Consider the following 27527-nt stretch of genomic DNA (forward strand, 5'->3'; position numbering starts at 1 on the left):
TTGGATCTGAGATAGTCTAAGGCTTCCTTTTTGTTTATGTGTGTCTGAGACATTACCCCGTCTACACTGTTTTTACCTTTTCCCTTTCCTGTCATCCCCAGTGAGAGTTTTCAGTATCTCCTGAATTTCCAGCAGAGTGTTCCCAGCTTCCACTGTGCCTGTATCCTCACTCAGCTCCTGATTGCCATTGCTGAGAAACCCATGTCTGGCTGGAAAAGGGAAAAAATGGGTAATGTGTGAAGAGTCACTCCTCTCAGATGAGTTTTTGTGTGGTCTTTTGCCTTTTAAGGGAGAGATTTCCCTTTCACATCTTGGCAGTCTTACTGGGTGAACAGTCCTAGCCATTAATGAAGGGAACAGCGGTAAATATATTGGACCCTCTTTGGTATTTGTTCTGCTGTACCTCAGTCACATGCAGACAGACAATCATTTCCTGGTTTTAAATAATTCTGCAAGAGACAAGCAGGTTTGTTAGCAGTTTTGATTTCAGAAATCTGAAGACTTTAAACTTGTCTGTTCACATTTATTATTATAGTGGTATGGCTGAAAGGCCAAGTCACTTGTTATTGGAATTCCATTTCTAGAAACAGATACCCTAAGGGTTGCATATGGCCTAATTAAAAAAAAATAGATGCACACTGTAGGAGCTATCAAACAAATAAGGTTTAACTTAAGTTCTTCAGAAGTGGCCAGAGGTGGATCATGGTTCTGATGTGAACAGGTATTCCAGACAAGGAATATGCTGGTGTGCACATGCTTTGTTATCATGATATATGTCCTTGTGACTTTGTAGATTTTTAAGGAAAATGCATTCTGACTTAGAAAGTTCAGGCACGTGAAGGGTAGTGAAATTGTGATCTTTCAAAAAATCATTTGAACACACTGCTTTTATATAGAAAAAGGAATTTTTTATTATTCTTTCACTAAGTTATCCCTTATGTTTCCCAGCTTCTCTAGCAAAGCAGTTCCTCTGCCAGTCCTGGGTGAAGCCCAGTGGAGACCGAGAGAAGGGCAGCCAGTTCAACAGTGCCCTGCACACCCTGCTCTGGTAAGGCTCAAGTCATTCCCTTAGGCACGTCAAGACACTTTTTTTAGTGATTACTGTTGCTGCAGAGGAATGGCCCCTCTGAATCAATGGCCCCTCATGCCTGCACAGCTTGACCTAAAGCCTTGTTTCTGCACTGTTTCTAAAGCACAGTTTCTTTCTTGGTTTGAAGTGTAAGGTGCAGCTGAGCACCTTTTCTCATCGGGTCATCTGTCACTTGTGTCAGGAAGTTCTCATCAGTGCCCTCGAGGAGACTCCTGGATTGCTTATGCTCTGCTGGGCTATCCTTCCAGCAGGTGTCACAGTGGTTAGTCTGCCATGAGGATGAGGACCTGCAACATGGGGTACTCCTGGCTGGCTGTAGAAGGCTTTGTCGGCTGGTTCCTGATCCAGATGGCCTATAGCAGACAGCTATTTCAATGTCACCCATACTGACTGGCTGTTCTCTCTCATAAAGGGCAATTCCATCTCATCCTCTTCCCAGCCTGTCCTTCCAAAATACTAGAACGGGGGAATACTGAATCCATGTATGTCTCAGATCATGGTAGCTTTTAATGACATCACTATGACTGTTCTAAGTACTGCTTTGGGTTTCCTGCATGTGATTGCCTTTGGCAGGAGGAGCTTGACAGTTTTAGGCCACCTATTTCAGGTAGGGCAGTGTTCAAGGCCTTGTTGTGTCATTCTGCATAGTATCTACTGATCAGCTATGTTGATTTTGGATTTAGTGTCTACCTGGAGCACACAGATGACATCCTGAAAGCCATAGAGGAAATCTCCAGTGTTGGTGTTCCTGAACTGATGAACTCTGCCAAAGATGGATGTTCTTCTACTTATCCTACCCTAAGCAGGTAATTGTAGCAATAGAAACTTTGCATTCTGTGATATGCATAATGATATTTTCTGCTTTTAAATATTTAGTTTTCTTACTTCGTAGCATGTGGTAGCTTTATGCCAAAGTGGAATGTCCTGTGCTTAACATGATGTTGAGTTTATTGCTATGAGCCATTTTAACTGGAGAATGAACTGCTGTCTGTCATCAGGTGTGTTGTCCCTGTGCTACTGTTGTGGTTTAAAGCATTCCAAAAGTCAGTCTCAGAGGCCTTGGGTGGCTGTAGGCAATCTGGGCTGATATGCAGTGTCCAAAAACACACTCAGCGTGCGTTTGCCTTGGAATAGGAATTTGGAAGCAGGGATGTAGAAAGTTCCTGCACTATGAAAGTTCCAAAATCATCTTATGCTGAGAGCTGCAAGCCTTCCACTGTGCACCCCTACAGCTGCAAGGAAGTGGTGGTGTCTAAGTGTCATTCACAGTGGGGAAGTGCTAGTGACTTCCCAGGATTCTCCATCTGTCTGGCCAATTGGGCTGGGCTAGACCTGTTTATGAGTCCTAGGGCCAATCTCTTGTGATTTCCTACTAAGAAGGATGCCCAGCTGGGCAACCTTTGAGTTTTCTGCATCATTCTGGTGAAAAAGAACCTATCAAAATGCTCAGAGCTGACTTTCAGTTTTTTCATTTTCTCCATAGGCAGACATTCCCAGTTTTCTTCAGAGTAATGATGGCTCAGCTGGAGAGTTCAGTGAAAAGCATCCCAGCTGGGAAACCGTCAGACTCAAGTGAGGTAGGAAAACAAATACACTGGACTCTGTAAGGAGAAGAAAACTTAAGTTAAACTGGACAGTACAATAAAGATGTATAAATTGGAAAGGAATTTACTTCTGAACTTGGTCTAGAAAGCCAATCAGACACCTTCATTCATCAATGTGTATCAACATTGATATGCAGGGTAACGTATAAGTAGCATCCTTTTTTCCAGATTTGCACCATGTCAAAAATCTAGTAAATCCAGCAGAAGCTGCAACCAGAAAATAGCCATTAATCAGCAGAATACTAAACTGTGCAGTTGGTATGCACACCTGTGTGGGAGCACAACATTATTTTGCAACCAAGAGCTCCTCTGACAGCAAGGAAGTGAGTTAACTCCTAGCGCTTAAAACCACTGATCAGGCTGGAATTGCCATGGAGTGTTTCTGCTGTGATAAATATCCAGCAAGGTGAGAGGAAATGCACCATCTTGGGTTATTGTCCCCTTGCATCCCATAGGTGCAACTGGAGAAGCTGCTGCACTGGAACATCGCTGTGCGGAATTTCCACATCCTCATTAACTTGGTCAAGGTGAGGTTCTGGTTGTTTTTCTGCTTTACCTCCAAATTCCCAGTAAGGCCTGGTGTTCATAAGGCCCAGGCTTATTGAGCACCGGGGAAAAATGTGTCAGTGAAAGACTGACTAGTGGAACAACCTGGAGGTGATAATTAAAGCTACTTATAATCTGTGCCTGGTGTCACTGGATGACATATCTCCTTCTGTCAGTTTTGGAGCTGGTTCATTCAGTGTCTCTGAGTGTGTTGCTGTTTGGACTAGAAGGTGATAGGTACAGCTCCACTTTTCTCCTTGCTTAGGTCACTCATTACTGTTTATTTTTACATACATGAAGTGATAATGGGCAAGCCCAGGTTTTTCTATGCAGCAGTCTTGACTGGAGCCCTACCTGTGCTCCAGGTGCCTTTGGAGAGCATCAAGGGTAGAGCTGGACCGCTTAGTTCAGTTTTGTCCATAGGTCAGTTTACTCCAGGAGCACCAGGGTTACCTTCATATTATTTTGCCCATCTCAGTTTTGCTTTGTCTGTTATGTGATTATTTGCCCATCAGCTGGGCTTGGGTCTTTCAGGTCCTGAACTGTTAAGAACTTTAGACTAGTTGAGATAATTTTGTGCCATCTGCAAAAGGTGCACCTAAGATCACTGAACAACAATCCTACCAAGGGCTTCCACCTGAGAGCCACTATAGTTCATGTGCTTATGTGGTGTTCCTGCTGAAACTTGAGAATGGATGTTGCCTTACAGCAGGATTCACACATTCACAGGGCTGTGCCATGAAGGGCCGTTTTTAATTGGGTGCTGTGCTTACATGGTTTTCTTTAGACTTGTGGACTGATCTGACTCTTTTTTCCTCTTGTCTATGTAGGTGTTTGACAGCAGGCCTGTACTCAACATCTGCCTGAAGGTAAGCACAAGTTCAAGATAACTGAAGAGAGTAGTTTAAATACCAGCTTTCTTGAATCATTGCCTCTAGTGCAGTAGAGTGGGTACTGCATTCTCTGGAAGAAGCAGATACTGTGTTCCTTGCACCTTGCTATACATATATATGTATAGTGATTCTAACGTTTCATGTTTAGTTCAGTTTTATTCCCAGATGCCTGGTGGATAAAAGCAGGGATCTGTACAACGATGAGACCATGTCCTTCTAGCCTCTCTTTGCAGTGATTAAAGTGGGACCCTTTACTGATCCTGTATATTCCAGTACAGCCTTCACATGAATATAATTTTTTCTAAGCAAGAACAGTCTCTGGCATAGCTTGGAAGATTATTTCATTATCTCATCTGACATTGTGATGGTCCTTTGAAAAAGAGTTTAAATTTGCTTTCTGATATATTTATCTCTCTTTTACAGTATGGCCGCCTCTTTGTAGAAGCATTTCTGAAGCTTGCCATGCCTCTCCTGGACCACAGCTTTAAAAAGCACACGGTAACCCTGGGGACAGAACTGGCTGCAACCAGTTGGGAATCATGACTGATACTTCCAGCATACATGCATCTTACCTCTATCCCATAACCCTTTGAGAGGATTGCTAGGACAAAGGCTGTTTCAATATTCTTATTTCCCTCTGGAAAAGTCCTTTTAGAATGATTTGCTGGTCTGCTTATTTATTGCAGGACGATGTGCAGAGTTTGCTGAAAACCTTGCAGCTGAGTACCAGACAACTTCATCACATGTGTGGCCATTCCAAGGTAAGATAAGTTCCAATTGTAGCACAAACTCCTGTCCTAAGGATGGTATTATTTCCCTTCCACTGCTTTTCTAGGGCATTGGCAGGTTCTACTTGCATGCTTCCAGCAGCGTCTGTGCAAGCAAAAACTCTGAGAGAAGGTGAAATAGACTTGTTTAATAGCCCAAAAGTTGAGGCATTTATTCTGGAAGTGGCTGACTTGGATGTTAGGTCAGGTTGGATAATATCTTTTAGCACAGAGCTTCTGGACATCTTTGGTTGTTGGCATCTGTGAGGGGATGCTTCTGAGGACACAGGCTAAGACCTTAGAGACCTTGAACAAAGTACAGGTGCCAGATTGATAATACAGGAGAGAAGCTTTGCCAAAGATGAACAACCTTGTGAGTCAGAAGAATCAGCAACAGGAGGTGGATGGGGAAAAACCCTGATCAAAGTCCTCTTGAGCTGGCTTTTATGTTGTTATGTTGGTAAGGGCAAAGGGAGAAGGAGGATAACAGTCTGTCTGTCTCTGTGGGAGACTTGGGGCAGGAAGGAAGGAGACAAGTAGAACTTTGCTTACAGTGTGGAGAGACAGTGCTTGTTGCAAGAGCGAATCACACAGAAGGAGACAGAACTTCATGTGTGCTGCTTTGTTCCTGACTCCTAAAAGGTTTATGAACACTTGTCCAAGAAGGGAGCTTTGCCAAAGTAGTTGAAGGGAGAAAGTCACGTGCCAGCTACCAGCATGGCTCCCAATCCAGATCTGCTACCCATTTAGGCCAGAACTGGCATCAGGAGCGTAGATATTTAGCTGAAGATCAGAACATGCTGTTGCAGCTCTCAGCACAGGGTGAGAATTGGAAGCTGGCACAAACGCTGACAATGCTAAAAACACCTTCTCACGTTTGAAAGTGAAATCCTCATGCCTGGTTTAAAGTCACAATTCACCTTGTAAGCAGGATACTAGCATTGCAGCTTTCCATGTTATGTTTGTCTTTGCACTTTACCAGCATTTTCAAGTGCTGTGTTCCATGGTCCCTGTTAGCACAGAGCTGCAATTAATGAACACCTGTGTTCTACCATTTCTCCAGTACAGGTCTCTGTGCCAAATCATTTTGCAAGAATGAGAAGGCAGAAACTGAATCTGGGGCAAGTAAATGTACACAATGAGTACTCCATACTTGTTTGAAGAGGAGTTGACACCTAAATTTGTTAAACCAACCTTGATTTCACTTTCATACAAACCTCAGGAATGCTGGCTAACCCATTGTGCAATGTGACCTAAGATTTGTCACTCTCCCTCAATACATGTGTCTTTAAAGAGCATTACAACAGGCAACAGCAGTCATCTTCACCTGTCATTTCCAAAGTTTTTGTCATTCCCCCTTTCACACCAAGCCTCTTTTCTGTTTACAGATCTAACCCTGGGCATGTGGACAGTTTCTGGAGACAGATTTTTGCCAATGCTGTATTTTTGTTGAGTCTCCAAACTGCCTGCGCACAGTTGTGCAGGTTCCAGGGCCCAGGGGGCACTGTGAGTGTTGGTTGTGTCATTAGCAAGGGTTCTGCTGATTTGGTTCTGATTAGTGCTGATGATTGCTAGCTCCTGCCTGTTACATGGGCTAGAGAACAGCTTGCTGTTGGTAATCAGTTACCCATCCCTGCTGGCAAAACTTGAAGCAAAGCAGTGTCCCTCAGCCCAGGCATGTTGAACTCTTCCAAGAACTGCAGGTGACCTGAATTCAGGGTACAGATGAGACCATCTTAAGCCCAGAAGATTACTAAAGTATTGTCATGAAAGAGGAAAATACTTATGTACAAAATAACTGTGCAGGTTTTGGCAGGTTGACAGGCTTTCTGGTTTAGCAATGACTGTTCTGTACTGCAGATTGAAGCCTAGCAGGGGGAGATGCTCACCCAGAGCTAAATCTCTTAGGATACCTGGCATAGCTGCCCTTCCTCCGGTGGTTTTTGCTTACAGCAACTCCATCTGTTCCTCCTGTCCTAGTTCTCCAAAAGCCGGTGTTTCTCTGCTCCAAAGAAGCTGGCTTTGCAGATTATAGTGCACACACATTCCCTGTAAAGGAATTGCATGAGGCACTGAGCAAGAAAAGGTTGTGATGGAAGTGGTGTATTTAACACCTTTCTCATTTTTTCTTTTCTGAGCTTGGGAATTCAGCAGAGGAATTACTAGCTTCTCTCTAGAGTTCATGACAAAAACAGGCTTCTTTTATTTTAATCTAAGTGAATGTGGATATTTGGATTGTTGTAAAAAAATACTGATCTGAGCTTTATTTTTTAACAACAGCTATAATTTGGCCAAGAAGTGATGTCATCTGGGCATTATGGGGGTCATGTCCCTCCCACATGACAACCTATGCCTTTTAAACAGCCAGAACACTTAGGCAAGAATCAATCCTCGTCACATTTTACTGTTGCACAGATTCACCAAGACATTGGACTGACCAACCATGTGCCTTTGTTGAAGAAGTCCCTGGAACAATTCGTGTACAGAGTGAAGGCAATGCTGGCATTCAACCACTGCCAGGAGGCCTTCTGGGTCGGCATCCTCAAAAATCGGGATCTTCAGGTGAGAATCACTGCCCTGCCTAGGGCAAGTAAAATCTGGGAGAACAATGCTCATCTTGTCCAGACAACTCTAACTCTCCTCTTGTGTGCGGGTATAGCTAAAAGGCCAAATTCAGTGTGACCATAGTACAGTCATCTCTAGTGCAGAGGAAAGTAGTATTTTATTTCAAGATTAAGAGTCTGCATCTCTAGGCTCTCACACTGAGGGGTCAGATTGGTTTGTAATGAACGGGTACGGGGATTTTTTGGCTGTTCCGTGGCAGACACTACATGCACAAGAGGGAAAAGATAAAGGTCACCTGAACACCTTCACACACTTTATGTGTGGCTTTAAAAGAAGCCAGTTTTGGTTCTTCATCTTTCACTGTAGAAACAGGACAGTTAAACAAAACCTGATTTTTTTATCTCTGAAGCTTTTTACTTAAGGCAACGAAATGCCCTTTTCTTCCATCCCACCCTGGCACGCTTTGGCCGCTTCACATACACGCAGTACAGATCTTGCGTTCAACTTAGGGAGAAGAAATTTTGACTCAGGCCTCTGAGGAGAGGGGCTCGGATGAGGACGAGGAAGACTCGGCGGAGAGCCCCGCTGAGGAGGTACTTCAGGGGCCGCGGGGCTGCGCCTCTCCAGGGCGGGGGAGGGCGGGGGTGCGGTCCCGGCGCTGACGGCGGCGGCTCCCGCAGGAGCCGAGCGGCAGCGACACGGACGGCGGCGGGGAGCCCGGGCCGGGGCCCTCGGCAGCGCGGCCCTGAGGCGGCGGGCGGGCGGGCGGGGCGCGGCTCCCGCGCAGGCGCGGCGGCGGCGGCGGCCATGTCGGTGCAGGAGGACCCGGTGCAGCGGGAGATCCACCAGGACTGGGCCAACCGCGAGTACATCGAGGTGATCACCAGCTCCATCAAGAAGATCGCGGACTTCCTCAACTCCTTCGGTGAGCGCGCGGGACGGGGGCTGCGGGCGGGCCGGGCCGGGCCGGGCGGTGCGGCGGCCCGCGGTGTCTCACTGCCGCCTCCCCGCAGACATGTCGTGCCGGTCCCGACTGGCCACCCTGAATGAGAAGCTGACGGCGCTGGAGCGGAGGATCGAGTACATCGAGGCCCGGGTGAGCAGCGGGGCGGTTGGCCGGGTGCGGGCCGAGCCCGGGGCCGGCCCTGGTTGAGGCTTTTCCTTTTTCTCTAGGTCACCAAGGGGGAGACGCTGACATAGGCCCGGGGCGGCCCCGGCCCCCGCCGCCGGAGCACCGCCGCCCCGCACCCCGCTCGGGGCCCGCCGCCACCGCCGCCGCCTCTGCTCGTGTTGCCAATAAACCGCTGTGCTCCTGCCCTGCCTGCTCTCTGCGTGCCTGCCTGGGGCCGGGCCGCGGGATGCCCGGCTCCCTGCCACCGTCCTGGATGTCCAGAGCCTGCCCTTCCGTCCGCCTGACCCACGGGGTTTGGGCACACATTCCTCCCCACTCATGGGGGCTGTGCCACAGCGGCCACGGGCCAGGCTGTTGTCAGCTCCTGGAGGCACCTAACCGGCTTTTGGGGTGCTTTGTGCTCCTGCTGGGATCACAGCAGAAAATCTGCTGATCCCTATGGTCTGGAGGGTGTCTCAGCCTTCACATGTGCACATGTCCGGGCAGTGAGGGGACAGACGGCAGGCTCACCTGGCGTGGTGAACATGCCACTGGAGCGGGCCCTTTGCCAGCACCCGGGAAGAGGTGTTTCTCCTCTCTGTGAGGCAAGTGGCAAGGAGAAGGAAGTCTCTCAGCCCTTCCCACCACTCCTCTATTTATCTCAGTTTTTCAGTGGGCATCTAGATCTGCAGATTCACTGCTCATATTTACCGTTTGTTGGGGAGTCCATGGAATTGGTGTCAGCAAAGGTTTTATTGCTTCCCAGCAGGCTTTAAATGTCTTGGTATAGTCTCCAACTGTAATCTTAGGTTTTTAATAATGGCACTTTCATGCCTGCAGTGTTTACTGAGCACCTGGGTTACTTAATGTTTGTTATATTTTTGAGGCTGACTGACCTCAGCTGGTTCCTTGTTGACATAGGTTCTCCTCTGAGCTCACAGTTTTGTTCTCTGTAGGAGTCTCTGTTTTCCATTGTTTGAATGAGTACTCCTGCAGCTTTTCCCTCAGCTCTCGTGGTTGCTGTCAGGTTGGGCTGCACATCAGGGAAACTTGGCTGCTTTTGGACCATAGTACCTGTGGAAATGAGTGCTTTGTAGCATCCCTGCAGTGGAGTGCAACAGCCATGGTTCACTGCCCTTAGGTGTAAGGGCCATATCAAATTAGGCTGTTGTCATACGAAAATTGATCAGTGGAAGGGAGGCAGCTCTCTTGGCTCCAAGGTGGCTGCTCTGTGGCCCAGGTACATCAGAAGTGCTGCCATGGCCCATGCATTGCTTACTGTGGATGTGCTGAGTTTCTGAGGTCTCCATCGTTGGAGCTAACTCAGTATTTGTCTGGAGAAGGCCCTGAACTAATTGGATGTTGAAATTGGTTCTGCTTTAAATGGGGCGGGGTTGAGGCAGAGACCACCAGAGGTTCTTCCCTAAATTATGCTGAGATTCTTCAAAGACTGAATGCGAGACAGGGTACCACAAAGATCCCTGGGACTGGGTCTGTACTGGGCTGACCTCTGAACTTGACATCCATTGTAGTAGCATGGAGTGTCTCAGATCCCTTCCTGGTCCTGACTGAATGTTGTAATGGCTCTTTTTAATCTGATACCAAGATTTCTCAAAGGAGCAGGTTTTGCCCCAAAGTTGGTGGGATCTGCTGGAAGGTACCACTCCTCCCAGGATATGTGCTCTCACAGAGCTTCAGCACTGTGGGATCAGCCTGTCTGGTTCATGTCCCAACAGGGATGCTGGGCAGCTCCCTGCAGTACAGAGTTCTGCCCTTTTCCTTTCGAGGAGTCATACTAGTTCCCTAAGGAACCAGGTTTTCTGGTTGGGTGCTGCTTATTCCAGGCTATCTCTGGGAGGTGAAGCCTCCTGGTTCTCAGGCTGATGCAGCTTCCTCCAGCAGCTGCTGCAACGTGCAGCCTTGTAATAGATGGAGCTCTGATATATTTCATTATTTTAAATACTGGGGAATTCTGTTTGCCTTTTTTCTTTGTACTGTATTTTGTTTTATGGTTTTGTTTTCGGGTTTTGTTTTTTTTTTTTCAGAATATGATGCCCCAGGAACCTACATTAAACTTTTCTGGAGTGGATTTGTGTATTCTAATTTAGATGGCTGATTTATGTGGCATGTGAGTGGTGCTGTTCTCCCCACCACACATTTAAAGTAGCAAGAGATGGCAGTGTCCTCTCTGTCCTCACACCGTGCTGTCCTCATCTCACGAGAGGGCTGGGTGCTCCACTTAGGTCTCTGCCAGCCATGTTGGTGGGTCTGAGACCTTTTCCCAGAGCCTGAACTGCAGAGAAGCTGGTTTAAAGCCCCTTACAAAGGTGCCAGAATTGACTTAGAGAGCCTGAACCAGTTTTTAGCTTGAGAAAGGTTTGCACTCTCAGATGACAGTGGGCTTGTAGTGCTCATTGCCTGCTGGTCAGGCAGCCAGGCCTCATGGAGTGATTGGAGCAGTCCAGCTGTCCTCATTAGAGGCTCCAAGGTTAGGGTATGAGCTGTAGTGTTTTGGTCTGGGTGCAAGACAAAGTGTGTTGGCATCACCCTTTGTGTGGTGTCAGCAGAAGAGGCATCTAGAGCTTGTGTCAAGCTTTGCATAGCCGAAAAAAGTTGTATCTCTGATCCAGGGTACATCTTTTAAGATGAATGGATTGGACCAGACTTCTCAAATAGTTCTAGCTTTTAGTAAATACCCTTTGGGCTCTCTCAGTGCCTGCTGTGAGCTGACCCTTGATTTTAGGAAACAGTTTTAAAGTACAGTATGTTGCAGGTGATTGAACCTGATAATTCAGTGAGCTGAGGTGATCTCAAGAAAGCAATGCTTTAGGACACAGCTGAGTTGTTGAGGGAGATCTGTGCTTTGATCCAAAGAGCTTTGCAGGGCTGAATTTTAAAGATCCCAGAAGATGGTGTCTGCTTGCATCCTGGTGCCAAAGCACCGACAGTGGGGGATATCCCTGGAGTAGTTGTCTCACAAAGAGAAGATTGGCCCTGCCAGTCTGGGATTGCTGCTGCTCCCCGGATCATTGAGAGGGGGAGGTTCACAGGAATATGGGAGGCCTCCAGATTCACTGAGACTTTGTGTCCAGTTTCTAAAAGCTGCCAGCAGTACTGCTCTGAGCTCTGCAAGTCCTGGGACCTGGGAACTTGGCCTTAGAGTACATAAAAGCTTTAGGGTGGCTGTACCATGGGCTCACCTTTCCACTCACCTCCCCATCCCTCTCTCCCTGTGCAGTCTGACACAGCCTGCGTGTTTTCACTTCATATCACAGAGATGTGAAGCCAGTTGTTGACATAACCCTCTTCTTGGAGGAGGAGGAGATTATTGAAGAGTATGTCCTGAAGCAAAAGTTTGAGAACACTATCCTGGGGAAATAATGGATAGATCAAACTGAGTCCTGCTGATTTCAGAGTCAGGCCTGTGAGAGGTCTGAGGTCCACCTTGGCTGGGGGGAAGATGCCCCATCCAGTTTGGTCAGTGCTGCACAGAGCTGCTGGCCCACCCCCAACCCGGTCTGTGACTCCCTGTGTTGCCCCTGTGCCAACAGGTAACCCCATCAGGTAACCAGCCCGTGCCTCCTTACCTATGTAGGCTGTTCTGTGTCCTGGCAGGTACATTGCTGACAAAGCAGTGGGCGACAGGTCTCTGCCTGCCTTGCTGATAGGATTACAAAATGGATTTCAGGACCAAACCCATTCCATAAAACATCAGGATTAAATACTGAAATCCTTGGCGTTACCTGTGTGTTTAAAAGTGCTGAGGAAAAGGGCTTTTTCAAGCGGGAGGATCAGCTGAAGCTGGGAATTGTCCCTCAAGCTTCCCAGGGAGCATCTGTGCTCCACTGCCTTTGGCTCTGCTTCCATGAGGCACTTCCAGCCCTATTGCTAGCCCAGACTGGAGATATAAAGGGAGCCCAGTGAACTGGGAGAACAGTGAAAAGGAGAGGAGCAGATATTGGAGATTAATTGGAGGGACCAGCAGCCAGTGCCCAAAGGCCAGACAACCCTCTCCCTCTCATCTCTCAGAGCCCATTTGTGAGCCTGTAATGTGCTGACCATAAAAAAGGGGAGCTCCCATAATGAGGGGACGTTTCCATCATCACCTGTAGCCATTAAGGGGAGGATCTTGTGCTTGTCAGTACTGGAATCACTCACTCTTCTGCCTCATGAGCTGTTGATAGCAGCACCTGAGGAGGTCAGTAATCCTCCAGGAAGTGAGTTATACATCCTGGCTGACATAGACACACAACTGACAGTGGTTTCAAGCATCAGCGTTTTATTATTCTCCAATACAACCTTTTATACCCTTCTCACGTGCATAACACCTGCGTGCCCTTTTACTCTTTTGTGATTGGTCAACACACATCAACATTCCACACTTCTTTTTCCTTCAATGTTGTTCACCTGTCTTGCACAGCTGCAACTTACAGGGGTGAGATTGCCTTCAGCACTATGTCTATTCTTTTACAATCCTTTCTCCCACGCCTGGCCTTTGATTTAGCCTGCTCAAACAGGCCTAGTTCTTAAATTTAACGGGCTTTAGCAAAACTTTTACTGTGTTAATTTAAAATAAATACAATGAATTATTTATTATGGCAAGTAATTAAGTAATTCCACAGCAGGGTACAGAATGAGAAAAAAAAATCCAAAAGATCTTAGTAAGGTACAACATGGCCTACTCTCATATGATTCCACAAAAGCTTTCATGGCTAAAACTCAAGCTTTGTCCTACCCAAAAGCAAACATCCTTCACATGATTTCAGTATAATAGGATGTTACTGGTTCAGTGATGGTCTGGAAGGTTTGGAAGTGGGCTGTATTCATTGCTTGTTGCTTTTTTCTTCTCTCTCAAGTCTCGTAGTTTAAAAGCAGGAAAGTAGCTGTAACCTACCTCTAACCTGCAAAGTGCAGCTGGCAGTGAGGCATAATCCCCCTGCACTTACCTGTGCTTTACAGGCTCATAACAATTGTTGAAGCAGACTTTATTTAAAGGAAAATAAGTAGCAACTTACAGGAGGGAGTAATTTTACCAACCCACTGGAAGAAAGTCAGGGTGGGGCAAGAGGAGTCATGGCAATGTTTAAATCTGTCAGAAATGTGATGACTTAGTGAGCAATCACTACTCTGTGTACCATCCCTGGGCTCCTCCTACACTCACTTAGGAGTATTTCTACATTTCTCATGCAACCTCCCTGTGTGACAAATCCACTGCATCCAATTAGTGTCAAGCATAAGAGCAGCTCTACCTGTGTCTCACCTCTCTAAACCCCTCCTGGAAGCAATTTTCCCAGCATACAAAGAATAAAACACCATTCTCCTAAATCCTCAGATGACAGTTCCCAAATATGGGCCAAGTAAACACATGTAATACATGATAAAGCATTCCAATTCATTAGATAATCTTCCCAGTAGTAGATGCAGGCTATTAGCTGCTTTAAGTGTTCAATGTTACATGCAATTAAAAATGTCAGGGGAGGTGAGAGAAGGCACTTGAATAGGCACTTGTAGAAAAGTAGTGGTATACCTTGCTTAAACAAATACAAACCTCAATCCTTTCTGCCTCTAAAAAAATACCAAAAAACCACAGCAAGCAGCCAAACAAACTGGAGAGGAAAAATCAGTCCACACCTACTACAGGAAGTGTAACTTACCTTACCTGTGTCCCAGTCTCTCCAGAAGCATCAGGAGATGAAGAAGTGAGGAGAGCAGAGGGAGGGAATACAATCCTTCCTGGGCTACCAGCTGCACCAGGGTCAAACCATTAGCTGAAACTGACAAATGACTTACACGACCACACCTTATGCAATCAATAGCCGCTGTGCTATTGGAGTGTCCCAAGGAGGAGTCTCCTTTGACACTGGCTGTCACTCTTCACATACATTTTCAGGTGACCAAACGTCTGCCACCTTCTGCTGTGGTGCACTGGAGGAATCTGCCCTCTCCTTTCCTGCTCTCATTTCCTTGTGGTGAAGGCTGGCTGGCTCAGAAAGCGTCACCTGCCAGTGAGAGAGCAGCTGCCCTGAACAGCAAACAGCCCTGGGGTGGCTCCAGGTGACTTTTGCTGAGGAGGTGTGTGTCAGAGGTGGCTGAGAAGGGCTGGAGGGGAGCACCTATGACCTTACAGCGGGTTTAGGATGAGCAGAGCCAGAGGCTTTGTGTTGTCAGCGCCCTCTGTGGCTGCTGGGGGCAGGTGGGGTGGAGGGGACATTTCCTTTTGCTGTCACTGGCCCAGCTTGCACAGGCATTCCACCTGTGCCTCCCTGGGATGCCCTGTGCAGGAGGGCAGTGTGCCTGAGCTTCCAAACCCCCATCATGGTGTCCCTGCTTAGCTTTACCAGAGCCCAGGGCCTCTCCCCACAGAGCGGGTTCTACATCCCCCGTGCCCCCCTGATGTCCCAGGGAGGCCAAACAAGTGGGCCTGGGTCTCCAATCTGAGCAGAGGCTGTGCTGGAGCAGCCACGGGCAGCAGTGAGGGGTCCCGGCTGCTCAGGGCCATTAGTGCCTGAGGCAGGCTGGGAGCTGCACAGCTCCCCTCTCCTTGGCCACCTTGGCTCGGGGACATGGGGACACACGGCTGCAGTGTGACCTCGGGAGCCAGAGGACGATGGAGCTGCAGCCGCTCACCCCGTGAGTCAGGGGAGGCCACGTGAGGCCCGGCCCCGACGCCTTCCCGCCCCCACCAGCACAAGCCGGGGCTGGCACTGGGATCCCCGGCCCAGGATCCTGAACCGCCGCAAAGCCTTGGAGGTGAGAGCTGGGGAGGGGTTCAGGAGCTTCTTGGGGTCAAGCCTGAGGGTGTTTGGGGGCTGTGTGCTGGCTCTTGGTGCACTGCTGGGTTGTTGGTTCCTGTTTGAGGCATCAAACCACTGTACAGAAAAAGGGTTCTGGTGCTGTGGGGATTACAGGACTTCCCTATTACCTCTCTTCTTGTCTCGAGTCATATTGACTCAACTTCCTCATCTTTTAAATAGTTCTTTTTCTGTAAAATCCTCATGGCAAGCCTAACACTTTCTGCAAAGAGAAAGGTTTGTTTGCCTTAGTTTTACTCAGACTACAAGCATGAACATTTCTGGCTTCTGATGAGTTAATGTTCTTCCTTCAGAGCTTTGCAGCAACCACAGAGAAGCACACGGCCTGAAAGGAGAAACACAAACCAGGTAATATCAAATATTGCCCATCAATGCTTAAGGCAGAGCTGGAAAACGGGCAGGAAATCCCCCAGGACTTAGAGGTGTGGGGCTGGCAGCAGTGCAGCCTCCGTGTCTGGGCTTGCTGTGAAAGCCAGGGGAGGAAGGAAGCTGCAGCAAGGAGTGGATGGGCTGTGCCTGCTCCATGCTCACCCCCATGGGGCTGCTCAGAGCCAGCCTGGGGAGCTGTCCTGGGGTGACATGCACCGGGATGGATCTCTCTACACCCTGTGTTCAAGGAGAGTGAGAAGTGTACGTTTTGCTACTTCTGTGTCACATTTCAGCTACATTTGACAGCAGGAAGGGTAGCAGAATTATTACCACAGCCCAAGAAGACTGGAGCAGGAATGGTTTAAAACTGAGCTGGTGTGGATCAGTTTTTGTTGTCTCGCAGGAAGAAACTCAGCTTTCACCACGGCCCTCCAGGGCATCTTCCCGTGGAAACAACTGCTAGGAGCAACCTAAGACTTGCAGGTGTGCTTTAAGAAGTTGGTTTGGTTTGGTTTGGTTTGGTTGTTTGGTTTGGTTTGAGAGGACATTGAGGGACTTTATATTTAAAATAAAATTTAGCAAGTTTAGGTGTCAGCATGTAACTTAAAATGAAAGGTAAAAGTAGTTTCAATGGGAAAAGGTTTGGGATTGTCTGATTTTTGTCTTGAAGGTAGAACAACCCTATTTTATTTAATTTGTTTTTGTTATCCCATTGAGCAATTTCCCTCAAATATATTTCATCAGCTAAGCAAAACCTTGTGTATGGAAGTTGTTAACCTCACTTCCTAAATCTGACTCTGCACACAGATTTTATTGTAACACGTTAAAAAGACTGCAATTAAATTCTGATTTACTGTGAGGAAAGCAAGGTGAAGTCTGCTGTTCATGTCATTCCCCAGTGAGCTCATGGCCAGGCTGAAATGCCTGTGTATCATCATCCTTCTCTCATTATGAGGTATAATCAACTAAGTCACTTTTAAAACATACAATAATTAAGCATCTCTACTTGTCCTATGTTTAGTTCTGATTTTCTTTCCAGAAGAGCCACAGGGGAATTAATTGTGCATAGTGTAAGAGAAACTAGGTACCTAACTTCCTTGGTTAATGTAAATCTTCGTGACTGACTGGGCTGAGCTGTGCTGGAGGCACAGAAAGGGAGATGGGAGCAGATGCTGGTTGCTCCTGGATTCTCTCGTAGCATCCAGGTCTTACCACAGCAGGATGCAAAAGTGCATTAGCCAACTGTGTTTCTGTTGCTGGAACAGCTGAGCAGTCTGCTCATTTGGGCCAGCAAATGAGCAGTTTGGAAGTAAATCAGTCTGATAGCAGATGAAGATGACATTGACAGTGTCCTCCCTGCTTTCAGTGTTGAATCTGCTCTTCCTGTGTGCGTGGCAGGGCACGGCAGGTAGTGCCCACCTGCTCACATTGTCTTTGGGATGATGCAAAGCTGGGATAGGGCAGATGCTGTGACAGGTCAGGGGAACAGCAACCTACCTTAAAATGCCACTCACTGAATATGGCCTTCACCCCAAAGACAAACCTCCTGAGTTTCACTCAACAGTAAAATATCAGGATACTTATAAATTATTTTTTGTTATGGAATTTATAAGTTAGAAAAAATGGTTATATTTATATTATATTTAAAGTACTTTGGTTCCTTTAGCTCTGGTATTTTGACTGTGTGATCCAGAGAGAGGCCTAAAGGATTAAGCTTAAACAATCAACTGTTGCAAGGTCTAAGTTGAGCAAATAGGAAGGCAAGAAAGAGACTGAAAAGGCAGAAAGCCATAGCTGGAGGTATGTAAGTGCCTATGAATTCACATTCTTGATTGAGTGGCCAAGAACAAGTGGCCAGGGTGTGGTGTGCTGGGCTCCTACATTTCCACATCAGCTGGTGCTTACCCACAAAAGGGGAAGATGCATTTCCTGCATTCCCTATCGGGTGCTCACAGGAGACAACTTGGGAAGAGCAGATGTTGAAGCATCAGTCTTCCGTGAGACAAGAATTCAAACTCTTGTTGGACTTTCCCAGGAACTATTTCTGCTATTTTTCCTGGCTGATACATTATAAGTATTGGGATGTCAAAGGTACAGGATAATTGTTCTGTTTCGTGAATGGAGCCCAGCCTATTAGGTTACTCCTCACATCTGTGGTAAATATTTAATTAGACACCTTGGTAGCTTTACAAAAGAACAATGTGAATGATCAAGTCTGACTTCTTTTTGTTTTACTCATAATTAGACTTTTGTTCTTTCCTAATAACCAGAGGCCATTACGGCTCACTGGGAGGAGTCAAGAATTGGGTCCCAGGAGGGTATAATGAATCATGATGTGAAACAGAAGTGATTTCAAAACCAAAAGGCCCAGAGAGACGCTGTGTTTGCAGAAAATCAAAGACAGAACACCAGGAAGGTCAGTGACCTGATTCTAAACGTGCTTTTTCTGCCTTTTCACACAGGCACAGCAATGGAGAATTTGGATGTCCCTATCCCAGATCTTACTGAAGAGCAGCAAGGTGAGGGAAGCACACAAAGATCAGAGCTTTGGCTCATGCACACTGCACAGCAGTGTTTGTTAGGGTGGGCATGAGTCAATGAAATCTATTTCCTCTGAAAACACACCCTATCCATCTCCTTGCTTGTAAGAGAGAGACCAGCAGTCAATTCCCAGCACTTACACAGCCTCTTGTTAGGCTTTGTGCACGTGCAAGTGGAAATTTAGATACACGAAGGAGACTTTACTGTGCATTAAATGCCTGGTGAGCAATCTCAGTACCTTGGTATGCAGTCCTTGGGGTCTTTGTTCCTGTCTGTAAAACGTGGTCAGAATAAGCACCTGTTAAATAGCTAGGAATACTTTGGGCAGACTTGCTGTGCTTCTCTAACAGAGACAACGGCATCACAGGCACATCAGTCATTTGTATGGACTATTGACATTTGTCTACTGTTTTGTGGCAGACTGAGATGCTTTATACAATACAGCACCACTCTCTTGTGTGCTGGTATTGGGCAGTGTGTTAGAGCCTGGTGTCTGTGTCCACACCTGCACTGAGCACCACAGGAACACCGCCATGCAACCCCACTCCTGCACAGTGACATGTTTGTTTTCCCTACAGACATTTTTCAGAGAGTTTTTGCTGCTGATGCCAAGTACTTGGAGAATCATGAGAAAATGGACCAGTCCTTCTGGGAATCACTTGTAAAATGCTTGGCCACTACTGACCCACCTATCCTGAATACTGAAGAAAAGAACAACGTAAGTTGCCAAGGGAACACTTATGCTTGTTAATCTACTTTTCTACTATACTCTGGGGAGAACATACAGTCCCACTATCTGATATGCTGAAATATATTAAAAGGTGTAACAGGGCACTTAGATAAATGAGATTCAGGCCACTGCTTTTTACTTCACTGCTCTCCATGTGCAAAAACAACTGGCTCTGTATAAATTCCTCAGGATCAGTTCACCTCACTGTGTTCTAGGCAGGACCATTGATAATGACATTTTGCTGTAAGATACTGCAGCAATTGCATGGCCGTTTTCAGACCCTACAGTTATATTTCTCTAGCTCTCTGAATAGTTAACTATTGTCCACCATGCTGGTTTTCCCAGGTGATGACTCTGCTCCGAGTTGCTGAATGGAGTTTACATTCTCTTCCCGTTTTGACATTTTCCTTTGTCCCCAGTTTCCCCTTTGTATAGTAGGAGCAGGGTGTTACATTTCCCACAGGGTGGGATATGCTCATTTGCCTATCAGGGTGTACTTCTACAGGCTGTGTTTTATTGCAAAGACCATTTGCTATTTATTTACCTTCTTTTCAGCTCCTTAACAGCTGTGATGTCCTCCCCGGAGGCTGTGTTGCCTGCCTGGAAGCCATAGAGAAGAAAGGAGTCAGGGCAATGGCTCTCCTTTACCTTTTGCTGAAGACTTCCAACCCATCTGGGTACAGGCAGCTGCCCAGCTCCAAGGGAAAGGGTGAGTCTTACCTGTCTTCCTGTCAGCTGTTTTGTTAAAATTACTGCAGGGCCAGTGGGACTTGACAGCAGCTTGAACACTCTGTTATGTGCCTGGAAGTGATTATTAGTGAACAACTGAACTTTCTGGAAGTACTGCTCAGGAAAGGCAGATAGGTGTGGTGGTAATGGGAGCCAAAGTTAGTGTTTTACTGCAGCAAGACTTGGCTTCTTCTAGGGGAAAAAACACCCGTGTTTAGGGAGAGACCATGTCCTGGGATGATGGTGCCAAAGAAATTTCTCTGACTTGAGGAAGTTTTCCCTGACGTTTTTGCACAGACTGTTATCCAGCCAGCCAGGACCCCTCTGAGCACTCACAGTGGTAAGAAATCAGAGCTTAGCCAGTGAAAATATTTTTACAAGTAATTCCCTAGCAGCACATGTAAAACTAAAAGAAATGGACAGGGGATGGCACACAGGGTGCTGAACCTGGCAACAAGATAAAAGAGACTTAATTGCCTGGTTGTGCAGTAAAAAACTAAGGGCAGTTTCATGGGGTCCATAGTCATTAATTGTCTTTAATAGATGACAGAGGAGCACTCACTGAAGATGACCCTAAATTTAACTGGAGATCCTCAAGGACATCCTGTTCCTGCTTCTGCCTTGATTAAACATGTTCCTGAAGGGGAGAGACCTCCCAGCCTGGAGCACAGCCCAGCTTTGGTCATCTCTCAGAGCAGGGATGTTGGTAACAAGACCTTTGGGCTGTGAGCAGCCTCGAGGATCTGGAGGAGAAGGAATCCCATCTACCTGCCTGTGCCAAATCCTGCAGCTCCTGATGAAGAGATGAGCCTTGAGCACAGAGCTGGGTGTGAAGCTGCTCAGAGTCACCCCTGTCCACACGAGCCAGGAGCAGTTTGGGGTGCTGGTGTGGGCTGGCTGTGAGGGCTGTGCTCCTGTGCCACAGGAGGGAGCTGGAGCCCGGCACAGGGAACCCTGGCAGAAGTAGCCCAGGGCAGGGTGAGCCGCTCCTCTCCTGCTGCAGCATCATTCAGCTGCAGCTGCTGTCGCTCCGGGGAGTGGGAATTTGCACAGGGGTAACATTATGAATAATTAAATGCCTAAATATGAAACTTTAGGCATTTCTACAACCATTTAAGGTCTAAACTGTAGTGTGTATGATGCTTTCATTTGATGCTTCGTACTACCGTTTGTGTGCAAAAAACACAGCTGAAATTAGACAAAGGGTCTGATTTCCGTTCGGCAACTTTTAATAAAGCTTTGTGAAATCTGTAATTGTAAAATAGAAAATATGGTCACTGATAATATTTTTTTTCTCTCTCTTTATAAAAAAAGATGAAAAATTGAAACTCCTGAAGAGATTGGAAAAGAATTTTGTATATTCAGAAGAGAACAAAAAGTCTGAAAACTCATCCCATGAGTCCATGGATGAAGATACACAAGGTAAGAAGGATTTATTTTATTTTCCCTAATACATAACTTAGTCTGACTGCATGTTTGTAAGAATTGACACAGGAGATGTGGCAATTTTGTAGAGCTCTGAATAAAGTAAGAAATTGTGCAAAAGAGAGAACGTAGAAAATCGTCAGTAGCTGATTCATGATCAGCAAAACAGTGGCTGCCACCCACTCTTGTGGAAGTTTGTTTCAGAAACTTAGAAATCTGCTTCTTCCAAATAAAAGATCCTAACTTCTCTCTGCAGCCCTTACCCAAGTTAATCCAACTTCAGGTTTTGCTGAGTTTCACCCATTCAATCAGCTTTGAAGGGAGCTGTGAGGCAAAAGCAGCCAATAGTGACCCTTGCATTTCAAAGCCTTGATTTTTGCCTTCATATGGTTATATTATGAGCAAACAACTACAGTGCTGTTGTTTCTGGTGCTGCTAGCACATTTTTCTTTACTCTGATGAACAAACACTTTCTCTTATCTAGACAGTGATGAGGAAGATTTAGGAAGACAGAAGACTGAAGGCCAGTTACTTGGAGGTAGGACAAAGTGACAGCAATATTGGCTTTTACTAGAGGCAACCAATATAAACCAGAAAAGGATTATTTTTTGCATTCTTTGGTTTGGCTGTTGAACAAAGGTATATTAACATGTGTAGATGTAAAAGAAAGACAAGTCAGAATTTGGCTGTAGAAAAGACATTTCCACAAGATGAAGCTCAACTAACAATGACAACTCAGCCATGCACTGTGCTCAGAGTTGAACCAGGAAAGCAGCAAAATCTGCTGTTGTGGGAGGAGTCCTGCTGCCTGGGTCTGCACAGCTGCCACTGAAATGCCACAGGAGATTCTGAAAACATCTGTCACAGCCACTACTTACAGGGGCTGCAGTCAGCCCCCAGCACTGACTGGAGATCATCAGCATCAGATCATCAGATCATCAGCAAGGACCACCTTGTTCCTTCCTGAGGCTTTTCCTTTCCTACCAGAGGACAAATGGAAAATAAGTACAATGCAGATGAAGAAAATGTGTTGTGTCAATACACAGAAATACCTTTAGAACTATGGATGTAAAAATGTAAAGCGTTAATATTTTAATTAATGTCTGAAACTGAGCTCAACCCAAATGTAAGAGGGGCTCATTTAAATTGACATCAAGAGATCTAGTCTGTCTCATAGGAGTCTGATTCTACCTGGCTCCAGATACTTGGAGAGATGGAATATGGGGGGAATAAGAATTCACTCATTTCCACTTTTTGACTGAATAACTCCCAGCAGAGCCACGCTGTTTAAGGAGTTAGATTTGGTCTCTTCCTTGTCTCTGTTACACATCTACACTGATTTCAGGGAGCTGATGGGCTGGCACTGGCACCAGACACACTCACTGCAGGTATTAACCTACCTCATCTCTGTGTCATGTTTTAGGAATACCAGCAGAGATGGTTCCCTACCGAGATTCAGGTAAGCACTCCCAGGTCACCTCATCCTGCTGGAATGACTAGAACTGCAGTGTCTTCTTTCTGACCTGCTGAGACATTAAAAAATAGCTCCAAGGCTGTAAATCCCTTGGTTTCCAGTTAGCCTGGTGTTGGATGTGGGCATGGTGCAGTCATTCTATTGCAAGGCTGTGGTAGTGACTGGCTGACAGTGGGTGATTTGTACAAGGTGTTCTGGCAGATTAACCCATTTTTGTAGGCCTGCCAGGTTCTCACAAGATCAGCTCATGGCAGTCATTCCTTAGGGGAGAACCCAGCAGCTCTGTTGGGCAACTGTTCAGTCTTAGCCAAAAAGCTAGAAGCAGGTTTTTAGCATTCCCTGAAGCCCTTTGTCTCCTGCTGAACAGGAGTGCAAGGCTGGCAGGGACCTGGAACCTGGTTTCTGCAAGCAGTGATTCTTGGCTCCAAATGCATTCCTGCCTAAGCTCACAGCATTCCCAGCAGGAGGTGCCAGGTGAAAGGCAGATGTCAGGCAGCAGAGCAGCAGTGCCAGCCAAGAGGCTTGCACAGACAGGCAGTCTGAAGGCAGGCTTCCTCACACCAGACACTGCTGCACAGCCCCAGAATGTTTGTAAAAAGCCCACAGCAGGAAATTGGCAATGGCTTAATTGCGTTACTGAGGTCATCCCTCCTGTGCCCAGGCCAAGGCCACAGGATGAGTTGGGAGTGGCAAATAACCCAGTGGAGCAGCCTTTGGAGAGGACATCTGCTCCACTTGTTCTGTGCAGTGAGGAAGTTATAAATTGCAACATAATCCCTTGGGGAGGTTTTTGAGTTACCCATCCCCAAGGAGCCACATGGAATGCCAGGGCAGAGGGATCCATTGCAGTGCCATATTCTCCCCACACTGCCAGTTGCAGAAAGGGTCATGGTACTTTTCCACTTGGTGTTTGGCCTCTCTGCCACTCACCCCAGTTTAGTTGCAGATAGGTGATTACTCACTGTGCTTCTTGGTGATGAGTATGGTGGGAAGCTCTGTATTTGTATTCCATCAGAAATAACAAAACTATATTGCTTTTCAGAGATTGCCAGAAGACAAGATTCAGATGCAGATGGTGAGTACAAACTTGCAAATAGAAGTTTATTTTGTGGATGCTCTTTCAGGACTGAGTTTTGCTTAGTGCTGAGGGCAATACCAGCTCCTTGATGCCTTGAGATTATCTAATCATGAATAGAAGGTTGAAAGCAGGTAATAACATGGAATGCTTTAATGGAAGAAATACTGTGCAAATCATTCCATGATGCCAAGTTACAGTGGGACGGGTACATTTAGGAAGTAGAGTAATAGAGGACAGACACTTGCCAAGTGTGAATTGATGTTCTGCTAAATTCTTCATCTACAGATCATTCACACAACTGCACAGAATTGTATCTGTGAGTCAGAATAATGCAATGCTACATTGTTAATCAGAAAATAACTGAGTTTGCCCCCAAACCAGAATGTGATCAATCCAGACTGCTCAAAGAGGCAAAAATGTGATACCTGTATCAGGTGACCGAGAACAGAATTTTTTGGCAAGGTTTAGCTGTTCTGTGGTTCAAAAGCACCACAGCAAAAGTCTACAGCTCACATGAAGGACCCTTCCAGTACTCACCTGTTGCATCTTCAGATAAAATTCATTGCCAGGTTGCCCAGTGTAGGGTAAATCAGCATCTGAAACTTGTGCTGAATCAACTCCCAAAAGCTTGGGTGCAGTGGGTGCCCCAGGGGCTGCTCAAACCACCAACAAAGAGAAAAGGAAAAACTGCTGCTTTAAACCCGTTATTGGAGAGATTGTAAAATACTCAGCTCCTTCTGGCAATACTGTTGGAGAAAAAAGAGAATTTGGCAACTCTGCTCATGACAAAGAGCAAACTGCTCTGTGTTGGAACCTCTAAAATACCTCATTTGTTCTTATGTTGTTTTTTCTCTATGCCAGTGTAGCTGCAGGAGACTCATTTCAGCAGCAGGTCTTATTTTGGGAGGTGCAGAAGTACTTGACATCAGGTGTAAGTAGAGGGATGGTTCTCACACCTTCAGTACTGAAGGGGATCTTTTTACTGTAGTTGTGGTTGTACAAAGCACCCAGGAAACAAACTGAAGCTCCCTTGTACTATGGCTTTACTCCCCCTCTGAGAGCCATTCTGAGACTATGGCTTGTCCCAGAAGAGGCAGAAAAGACCCAGAGTACTTTAAAACAATTCAGTACTGTTGATGCAGCCATCTGGTTATACTTTTTAAAATTCATTTTTAAAACCATGCTCTTTGGAGAGATTTTAAAATTGCTAATATGATCTTTCTAAAAGGCTCACAGACCAACAAACAGTTTTACATATATTCTGCTCTGACAATCCATTTCAGATACAAAAAGGGAAATAAACTTTAAACTCCTTAATTTTAAAGTTCCATGTCAATAAAAGACTTCTCTCTTTTGTAGCATATGAGAAGGAGAGCACTCACCCCCCTCAATGGACAGTACGGTGGATGGGCATACGGAAGGATGGTAATTGATTTATTAAATCAAACTGATGTCAAGCCTGTTAAACCTTAGTCCAAGAATAAGATCTCTGGTTCAAAAAAACCTTTATTTTTTCAACCTGTGTGCTTTGTTGAGGTGCATCAAGGCTTCATGATGAAAATCATTGAGGCTTCTCACAACATTGAACCTAGTGCCTGAGAAATCTCAGGGAAATTGATTTCATTCTGTGAGTGATACTCTGTACCTAAGGGTGAATTTGGAAGGACCATGGCTGCAGTTGTGACCTAATCTTCCCTCTCAATTTCAGATGAATTCTTCCATTTTGTCATTCTTTGCTTTGCAATTGGAGCTTTGCTAGTTTGCTACTACTACCACAAAGGTAAGGCTAGATTCAATAGAAGGATATATTGTTGCACCATGGAAAAATGAACAAAGTTAACATTTATTTTGTTGCCTTAGATTGGACTATTTCTCTTGGGATTGGTTTAATCACCTTTGCTTCCCTGGAAACCACTGGGATATACTTTGGTCTAGGTAAGTGTCCCTGCAGCGGTAGCTGTGTTCCTGCACTAAGGACAGGATCACACAGTTGCCACAGGCCCACAAACCCGCCGGGTCGAGATTCCCTAACTCACCACGTAACTCCCCCTAACATCTCCCAATTCCAGGAGGGCTGCAGACAAGCAGCCTTAATGCTACTGAAGGGAGAGGTTGACTCATTTTTCCTTCTCAGTGATCACAAGACCCTGAGTCACCTCTTTCTGCAGCAATGGCCGAATGCTGTGTTGCCATGACAACGTGTAATTTTAGCAGCAAGGCCTGTCTTTCCAGATCCACTGGATAAGATGCTGTGCATCCTGGCTGCCATGCATTCCCCTGGGACTGAGGACAAGCTCGGGGCAGAAACTTGGATGGCAGCAGCTACTGGAAATATTAAAACCCCGGCGTTTTGGCAATCCCTCGGGATGGTATAGGAGAGCTGCCACCAGCAGCAAGTTATGGCTCCCCAAGCAAGAACTTGTCTCCTCTGTAATCTCACATTAACATGGTGGGAAGTTGTGGATGGTTCTCTCATGACTCAGCCTGATCTTTTTAATTAATGATATTGCAGATGTGCTTGTTTAAACAAGTGTCAGTGTTTGGGTTTTGCCATTTTTCTATTTTTTTATGTTTTATGTTGCATATCTTGTATGTTTGTTTTCACACCCAGTGTACCGAATTCGGAGCGTCCTTGACAGCTTTGTTCCCCTGATTGACAGATTCAGGCCAAGAGGTAACGGGTCTTTTTACTGACAGCATCTGTCTTCCCTGGACCTTGGTTTGGTCAAGAATTAAGACCAACCCATGTAAATGACAATTCCTAATCTTACTGCCTTAAAGAAGGAATGTTTTACTACAGTTCATTACAGCTGCTTGGAGTTGAAAATGAATGTCTTGACTCTTTCCCTGTGGTAGAACATTTTCACATTTTTAATACTCCATCCTGTATGGGTTACTATTTCCTGGCAGTGTCTGCATAAGAATTCTATAGCTTATAATAAAAACTCGGGGGATGGAGGGAGGCTTCACTTGTTGGGTCTTCAGACAGATTCCTGGTTCATGTTTATGGACACAAAACACCAAGAATACTGAAAAGCTCCATGGGTACAATCTGAGCACAGCAGTCCTGATAGCTGTCTTTTTCTTCATCCCACAGGCATGAGGAAAGTTGCCTAGGAGGAATATTTCATGGGAGTTCCCCAAACCTGGCTGTTCAAATTTCCAGTACTAAAGGAATTGCTTTGTGAGGTGAACCTAACAACCAACTGGCCAATGTGAAATACTGAAATGTGAAACCTCTGAAAAACATCACTCCTTTCCCTCCGAAATAAACCTGAAACTGGGCTATGGGCCCCACTCTGGATTCCAAAGTGGAAGCAGAGCTTGGAAGACAATGGAGATGTAGCTTTGTGTTCAATTCCATTTAAATAAACACATCCACCTTCCCTCCCCGAGGCAGCCATGTGGTGGTACATCTCTCATTCATAACAAATCACACCAGTCTGCCTGTGGTGTACCAAAATCAACTGCCCAATGTCCTGTGCTGGTTCTGGCTTAGGCTCTGTCTGTTTCTGTAGGAATTCTGGCCTCCTCCTCCCCCCCCTGGTGCTGCCCAGAGCAGGCAGAGGCTGGCTCTGCTCTCCTGGCTGATGAATTGATTGTGGCAGAACTCGGAGCAGTGGGCGGGCAGTGGCTTCACCCGAGGAGAGCTGGGGTGATGTTACAGGCACTGACAGAGTGCTGCAGTAATGAGATTATTAACAACAGCCACTTTCATCTTTTCTCAGGGGAAAAACAAAGTGCTTGATTTGACTCATTTCCCAACCTTTTTCTTTCTTTGAGTAAAATAAAC

At 46.1% G+C, this 27527-nt stretch overlaps 3 protein-coding genes across 3 annotated transcripts in view; all 3 read left to right on the forward strand.

Moving 5' to 3' along the window:
- The window catches only part of FANCD2 (FA complementation group D2), a 34929-nt gene extending 26708 nt beyond the window's left edge, over positions 1-8221 (forward strand). Inside the window, exons 34-44 of the mRNA XM_066195105.1 lie at positions 102-229; positions 949-1048; positions 1774-1896; positions 2574-2667; positions 3150-3221; positions 4071-4109; positions 4557-4631; positions 4820-4894; positions 7316-7462; positions 7975-8058; positions 8146-8221. Of these exons, the coding sequence (XP_066051202.1) occupies positions 102-229; positions 949-1048; positions 1774-1896; positions 2574-2667; positions 3150-3221; positions 4071-4109; positions 4557-4631; positions 4820-4894; positions 7316-7462; positions 7975-8058; positions 8146-8214 (1006 nt within the window). The 3' untranslated portion in view covers positions 8215-8221. The remainder of the gene's footprint in view (positions 1-101; positions 230-948; positions 1049-1773; positions 1897-2573; positions 2668-3149; positions 3222-4070; positions 4110-4556; positions 4632-4819; positions 4895-7315; positions 7463-7974; positions 8059-8145) is intronic.
- Positions 8222-8244: 23 nt separating this feature from the next.
- On the forward strand, positions 8245-10665 carry BRK1 (BRICK1 subunit of SCAR/WAVE actin nucleating complex). Its single transcript, XM_066195107.1, has 3 exons — positions 8245-8390; positions 8479-8561; positions 8639-10665. The coding sequence occupies exons 1-3, from the start codon at positions 8273-8275 to the stop codon at positions 8663-8665; spliced, it is 228 nt and encodes a 75-aa protein (XP_066051204.1). The 5' UTR covers positions 8245-8272; the 3' UTR covers positions 8666-10665.
- Positions 10666-15238: 4573 nt separating this feature from the next.
- On the forward strand, positions 15239-27526 carry TMEM40 (transmembrane protein 40). The gene is made up of 15 exons (XM_066195236.1): positions 15239-15326; positions 15682-15736; positions 16161-16240; positions 18220-18276; positions 18877-19016; positions 19584-19737; positions 21072-21179; positions 21667-21720; positions 22606-22641; positions 23699-23731; positions 25094-25159; positions 25443-25514; positions 25595-25669; positions 26346-26408; positions 26832-27526. Exons 4-15 carry the CDS (start codon positions 18228-18230, stop codon positions 26849-26851), a joined length of 870 nt encoding a protein of 289 aa, XP_066051333.1. The 5' UTR covers positions 15239-15326; positions 15682-15736; positions 16161-16240; positions 18220-18227; the 3' UTR covers positions 26852-27526.
- Position 27527: the final 1 nt, after the last annotated feature.

Source organism: Chamaea fasciata, unplaced genomic scaffold (genome assembly GCF_029207755.1).
Source record: "Chamaea fasciata isolate MVZ Bird 193981 ecotype frontalis unplaced genomic scaffold, bChaFas1.0.hap1 SCAF_13, whole genome shotgun sequence".
NCBI lineage: Eukaryota > Metazoa > Chordata > Aves > Passeriformes > Sylviidae > Chamaea > Chamaea fasciata.